The sequence below is a fragment of the Electrophorus electricus genome, chromosome 12, assembly GCF_013358815.1.
Source record: "Electrophorus electricus isolate fEleEle1 chromosome 12, fEleEle1.pri, whole genome shotgun sequence".
Classification (NCBI taxonomy): Eukaryota; Metazoa; Chordata; class Actinopteri; order Gymnotiformes; family Gymnotidae; genus Electrophorus; species Electrophorus electricus.
In genome coordinates this window covers 8,890,633-8,897,392 of record NC_049546.1, presented here as the reverse complement: position 1 = coordinate 8,897,392, position 6,760 = coordinate 8,890,633, and the positions used below count along the sequence as shown (strand labels likewise).

Below are 6,760 nucleotides of genomic sequence, written 5' to 3'. Positions count from 1 at the left end.
GCATGCATCTACTACTGAGGACTACTGCATCTACTACTGAGGACTCTGTGTCAACACTGAAGGAACTGAGCTGAATTTTTGCGATCTCTGATGCCTGATATATTCAAACTTCTATTTCTAGACATTTCAGCTCCTTGTGCTACAATATCCTCACACTTTTGTCCAAATCAACAACAATCAACAAGATATAAAGCTCAAAGATTTGCTTGAAAATTTTTAGTTCTTGTGAACAATGCCATTCATTTTTAGTTCATCTTGCTGTCATATGCTGTGTACACATTTCTTTAAAGCCATCATTTTTGAGTCCTGATATTTACACTATCTCAGCTACTCTATTTGTTCCAAGTTCTACTTCCGAGTAGGAGTAAAGCTAGTGGACCCTACTATTATAAAGTATAGCTAGCCATGTAAATTGAAACATTAGTCATATCCTAACATGTCATGTCTATAACATGTGAATAAACCCCATCAAACAAACAACCACAGCCATCTCCTTCATCATCTCCAAAACGCTAAAGTCCCACACCTGTTGTGGTCCATTAGCTTCCATATTTAATCCCTGTTTTCCCACTTCCTCTTTGTGAAGTATTGTTTCTGCCTAGGCTAAGCATGCCGAATGTCACTCTAGCATTTTGCTTCTCTGGTATTTTTGATTCTCTTTTTGATTCTCTTGTTGCCCTTTGTGACGACTCTCTGCACGCCATTTTTGCACATCTGCTTTCTGGTGTTTGGAACTGTACCTGACTTTCATGTCTGCTGTAAGGATCTGCCCCTCTGTACTGCCGCTTGTTATTAAAAACAGCCCTGGTGCCTCACACTGGGTCTTCTATCATGACACACATTAATGATTTCTAAAAAACTGCAGCTGGCTTTGGTGAAAAACCTAAGGCAGTAAGTAGCTTGCTCAATTTTATTGTCTTTCATGTAGCACAGAACACAGTTGCATTTTTTTCTCTGCATTATTATAGTTCAGAGTGTTTTATTTAAGAAACCTGGCAGATTGGTGTCTTCTATGCAAGAAATTTCCCTTTGCTTCTTCACTTGACACACACAAATGTTCTTCTTGAGGAACAAACATCATCATTCAATTTTAGCTCAACTGTGTAAGAAATACATGTAAACAGCAGTATTAAATCACTTCATCCTCATTAATAATGCTTTAGATCAGTCTGCAATTCCTGAGATACCTAATTCTAGTGCAGTCCAGGGAAATGGAATAAGCCAGGAAGTGCAAGCATTGTCTTGAGTTGTGTTTTCCCTAACCTAACCGCTAACTTCACAGCCATGCAAATGTCTACTAACACATCTATTACTCCTGTTACATCTTTAGAAAATGCTAAATGTGTGATATAAGAACTGATGTAACTAAAATAGTTAGATTAATGTAAAATTAACTTTTAAAATTAGCTGTAAGTTTGGGTGACTTGATTTAATTATAGTGGCATGCTTACATTTAGCTGGCACTGTTATCCAAAGTGACTTACAATTCTGATTGAATACAACTTGACCATTTGAGGGTTATGGGTTTTGCTCAGGGGAGCAACAGTGGCAACATGGCTGTGGTGGGGCTTGATTACAAGTTACGCACCTTAACCACTGAGCTACCACTGCCCTACCACTGGCCTGCATACTGGATTCTTCCATTCTTGGTGCGTATCCACTAACTGTCAGTATCAATGACCTGAATCATTTATCATTATAACAGTTTTAACAGTGAGGTTGGTTTTATGAAAAAAAGTATTGAAATAAAAATATAAATTGCAATCTAATTCCAGTTAGGTATAATGGTGGGCTGAAATCGCTCTTTTTTTTAGTTAATTACCAGCTTTCCTTTATAGGCCATTTCCATTATCAACCCCTCTTTTTAGCATTTCATTTTTAGCATTTCCCAAACTGACAATACTGCCTGAAAATAACCAAACTAATTAAATAATTAGTCAATGAAATAAACTTGAAGGTTTGTACTATAGTCGGTCCTATCTGGTGTTGCGTGCATATGTATTCCAGATTATCAATTCCAACCAGAATAATCTATAGTGCCACTACTAACTAGTATATTTTATAACAGCATAAGAACATCCTGACATCAAAAATACACTAAAACATGAAATGCCTTAAATACAATTTTTCTGGATTTCATTAGATTAAGGTTTGTCAGGAAATACAGACCTCACATTATCAAACACAATACATGTTCTAAAATCAGTGTAAAGTATTTAAACCTGTATGGGGTTTAAGGAATGTCATTAAAAAAAAATATGGGGGGAAAAAAAACTAAAACTGGTGTCATAAACCATAATGAATCTAACAAAATACCTCCGGCATTCATTTCAAGGCAGTCTTCCATTCCCATATAGTTATCAGGCTGATTAGAGGCCCAATAGTTGAAGTTAACTTTGGATCCATCACTCCAGAGCCAATGTCCTTCCTGCACAGACAAATTCTGAGGTTTGATTGTGAAATTAAATTAATAAGTGATCATTTGGGTATAATAAAGATAATTTATCAGTAACCAGAGAATGCTTACAGACACAGCATCATAGCCACCTAGCCAGGCTAAATCTAGAAAGCCAGCCACTCTTTTGACAAGAATTTGTAAAAACTTGTATTCTGCAACAGAGTGTACTGAAGCCAGGCTGCCACCATTGTTCACACATTCACACTAGAGTGAGGAGGACAGACAGACATGCAGAAAGAATATAGAAACAATTGTGAGATCAATTGCTTGTTAAAATGTTTGGTGGAAAAAAACTGCAAGTGAGTTTGAATTATTTAAAATCATTCACAATCACTGTCAATATACCTCAGCTTCATACCATGTAAGTCTGGAAGTAAAAAAACGGTAACACCGATGTCCATATAGAGTCCAATGGTGGGGACAATAACGATGCACTGTAAATCAAAGTTTTTTATTATACTTTTAAAAAAATTGGTATTACCAAATAACACTACTACTCCTACTGCTTACACAACAACAATAATAATAATGGCAAGTTTAATTGTATAGCACTTTTTAATGTGCTTTATACAGAAACTTATTAAATCTCAAGAGCTAACTACTCAGGTAGGATTTTTCAAATAAAAGAAAAAATAAAATAAAAATAGATGTATAAAATCTTTTTTAAAAACTGTAGAAATTTTACCATGGCAGTACCATGCTCCTCCTGCAAATATATAAAAATTTAGATTTTCATTTATTCATTTGGCAGACACTTTAAGCCAATGGGACTTATAGATGCAAAGTACAATACAAGCAGCATTAAGCAAAGTTGCATTAGCAAACCACTCTATGTACAAAACTATAGTGGCAGTGTGCATGGAAAATGTACAGATCTGGCCTCCAAACAGCAGTCTATGAAATACAAATGTATTAATCTGGCAATACGCAGTGTGGGAAAATTGCTATCAAACAAAAGTTCCTGTATAGATTATTGACTAGCTAATTTAGATGTTAATACTATTGCAATAAATGTAAGAAATGCAACTATAGCAAAGTTAGCTTTTTAATTTTTATTTATAATGATGTTAGGTTAGGTTAGTGTTGGTCTTGAGACAGCTGTCTGTGATTCCTGTTGAAGGACAAACTATGATCTTACATGCAGAGCAATTAGATAAACCTGCTACATCAAATAAAAATGTATACAATTTTGTATTTATCATACCTGTATCAAGCAAAAGGCAGAGGAGCAGGCAGACCTTCCACATCACTATTACTGTGGGCAAAAGAAATGATAGAAAAAAACAAATTCAAGAAATATATTATTCTCAAGATAAAAGTCCTGCTTTTTTCTTGTCTTCATTGTCTTCCTCTTTCATCCAATTGTGAATACATATTTTTCATTTGCATACGATCACGTTTCATTAAGTTTTAAGTTGAAATTATGATGCTACCTGTTCGCAGCTGTGTTTTCTCAACTGTCTTAGCTGGAGAGATCTGTGTGGTTGGTTAGCTGTACAAACGTTCATGCCTGGTTGTTTTTATACCCTATAAAAACAGGATGTGATGCTAGATTTGCTTTTTAGGCCCCTCCTGAATTGTCATTAGCATTGGTAAAGAGAGTGATTGCATGCATGAACTTATGTTCAAGCTAAAAAGGTGATGCAAACCTGTTCAAAGGAAAAACACATTGCAATAATAAGTAACGCTTAAATATCATATTTAAGCTATTTTCCCCAAAATAATAAACATGGCATATTACAAACTCTACTCTGTCAACCTCAAAAAAGGTCAGACAACACACACTAAGGAAAAAAATATAGTGCATGCATTCAGAGAAGGATGAAGGATGCTTCAGTACTCAAGATGTTTTGCAGATGTAGTCTCCTTTGGGTCACCAAGTCCCAAATGTACAAAACTATGATAAATGTCATCTCCATCTTTAAAAGTTATTTGGAAATATTTTCTAAAACTCATCAAACAACAGACTTAAGCACCTAAACTTCACTAAAATGTGGAATTTGGTTTCGATTTTAACATGGGATTAAAGTTGTTACACACATGCATGCATACTATAACAGACACAGTTATGCTATGCCATTAAGGGTTGATGAATCGCTAGACTTCCTGGCTTGGGAAGAATTTCTCTCTACCATTGACCTAGCATGCAGCTACTGGCAGGTGGCAGTAGACAAGAATTGAAGGCCCAAAACCACTTTCATTTCACACTGTGCTTTCTTTTGGTGTAAGCAATGCCCCAGCAACTTTTCAGAGGTTCATAAACATAGTCCTCAATAGCCTCATTTACAAAATTTGTTCAGTTTATCTTGATGACACTCATCGATTCACAAACGTTGAAAAAGAGCATGGGAAAGACCTGAGCGAAGTCCATACGTGGCTCCAGTCTGCTGGCTTGTCTCTCAAACTGAGCAAATGTCAGTTTTACCTCAGTGAGCTCCTTTTTCTGGGCTTCCGTGTCACACCTGAGGACATTTGGCCAGACCCGTCCAAAGTGAGAACTGTAATGGAATTCAGAACCCCAAAGAACGTGAAAGATGGTTTGACAAGTTATTGCCATGAAATATGAAACAGCTCAAGCTATATGTGCCTACTGCCATCAGGGGCTCATTCCTCAGGTATTACCACAGCCACCCCACTGCTGGACTTTTGAGTGTCACCAAGACATTAGCTTGATTGAGGCTCAGATTCTTGTGGCCTAAGATGGCCTCTGATGTAAAGCGCTACAGCGAGTGAAATAAGTGTTGAACATATCGCCAAATTTCTAAGTAAATATATTTCTAAAGGTGCTATTCACATGAAATTCTCACCAGATGTTGGTAACAACCTATCCAATCCACACATGCAAAGAAATCAAACCATAGATGTTCATATATTATGTATAATATTAAGAAATGACACAGGGGAAAAAATATTGAACATACGATGAAAGCGAGGTGCAAAAAGCCATGAAAAGTCATGACACCAGCTGAAATCTATCAGTAGTTAGAAAGCAATCCTGCCAGGTGCTCCCTGCAAGATTTCAGACAGAGGAGTGAAAAGAATTATCAGAATAGTTGTAGCTCCACCTGTGGAGAGCTACAGAAAGACCTGGAATTAGCAGGTTCAATTGTTTCAAAGAAAACAATAAGTAATGCACTCAACCTCCATGGCCTGTATGTATGCTCACCACGCAAGACTTCATTGCTGAAGAAAAAGCATGCTGAAGCACTTTTAAAATTTGCTCAACAACATTTAGACAACCCTGTGAAATACTGGGAGAATATAGTCTGGTCAGATGAGACCAAAATTGAACACTTTGGATGCCATAATACACACCATGTTTGGAGGCACTGCATATCACCCCAAAAACACCATACCAACAGTGAAGTTTGGAGGTGGGAACATCATGGTGTGGGGCTGTTTTTCAGCATACGGCACTTGCACGCATCATATAATTGAAGGAGGGATGAATGGACAAATGTACCGAGACATTCTTGATAAAAATCTGTTGCCATCTACCAGGATGATGAAGATGAAACAAGGGTGGACATTTCAGCAAGACAATGATCCCAAACACACAGCCAAGGAAACTCTCAATTGGTTTCAGAGAAAGAAAATAAAGCTACTACAATGGCCCAGCCAATCACCTGACCTGAATCTAATTGAAAATCTATAGAAGGAACTAAACCTCAGAGTTCATACAAGGAGCCCACGGAACCTTCAGGATTTTAAGTGTGTTTGTGTGGAAGAATGGGCCAAAGTCACACCTGAGCAATGCATGTGACTAGTTTCTTCATACAGGAGGTGTATTGAAGCTGCACCAACAAAGGCTTTTGTATGAAGCATTAAATACATTTCAGTAAGCATGTTCAATACTTTTTGCCTGTGTTATTTCTCATTATTACAAATAACTTAATTTATGGACATCTATGGTTTGATTTCTTTGCATGTTTGGATTGGATGGGTTGTTACTGACATCTGGTGAGAATTTCAAGTCAATAGCACCTTTAAAAATGTATTTACTTTGAAAATTGGTGACGTGTTCAATACTTATTTCACCCGCTGTATACTACCTCACATCTCTCATGAGAGCAATAGTTCAGTTACGAGCAGCAGGAATCTGTGGGAAATCTGTCACCCTTCTGATAGCCTCCTCAATATTTTTTTAGTAACACTGTACAGTGCTTTATACTGTTTTCTTTATGTAGCCGTGTGACCTGGCTTGGTATGGTCAGGGCAGAGTCTCCCCACCAGTGTCTGTGTCACTCCATGCTAACTCCACGCATCTTGGTTACTCCGAAGCACCTGTTCCTCACGCCAGTT

At 37.2% G+C, this 6,760-nt stretch overlaps 1 protein-coding gene across 1 annotated transcript; it reads right to left on the bottom strand.

Moving 5' to 3' along the window:
- Positions 1-896: 896 nt before the first annotated feature.
- On the bottom strand, positions 897-3,945 carry LOC118242282 (galactose-specific lectin nattectin-like). Its single transcript, XM_035532247.1, has 7 exons — positions 3,892-3,945; positions 3,663-3,713; positions 3,144-3,164; positions 2,804-2,892; positions 2,528-2,662; positions 2,317-2,428; positions 897-1,099 (listed from the first exon to the last, which is right to left on the bottom strand). The coding sequence occupies exons 2-7, from the start codon at positions 3,703-3,705 to the stop codon at positions 1,038-1,040; spliced, it is 462 nt and encodes a 153-aa protein (XP_035388140.1). The 5' UTR covers positions 3,706-3,713; positions 3,892-3,945; the 3' UTR covers positions 897-1,037.
- Positions 3,946-6,760: the final 2,815 nt, after the last annotated feature.

Bases quoted from the DNA above. Each gene is read 5' to 3' on its own strand.
- LOC118242282 (XM_035532247.1), bottom strand. From the start codon at position 3,705: ATGTGGAAGGTCTGCCTGCTCCTCTGCCTTTTGCTTGATACAG. The intron at 3,165-3,662 runs GTATGATAAATA...ATATATTTGCAG, and splicing joins CTGCCTTTTGCTTGATACAG to GAGGAGCATGGTACTGCCAT. The intron at 1,100-2,316 runs GTATTTTGTTAG...TTTCTTACACAG, and splicing joins CCTTGAAATGAATGCCGGAG to TTGAGCTAAAATTGAATGAT.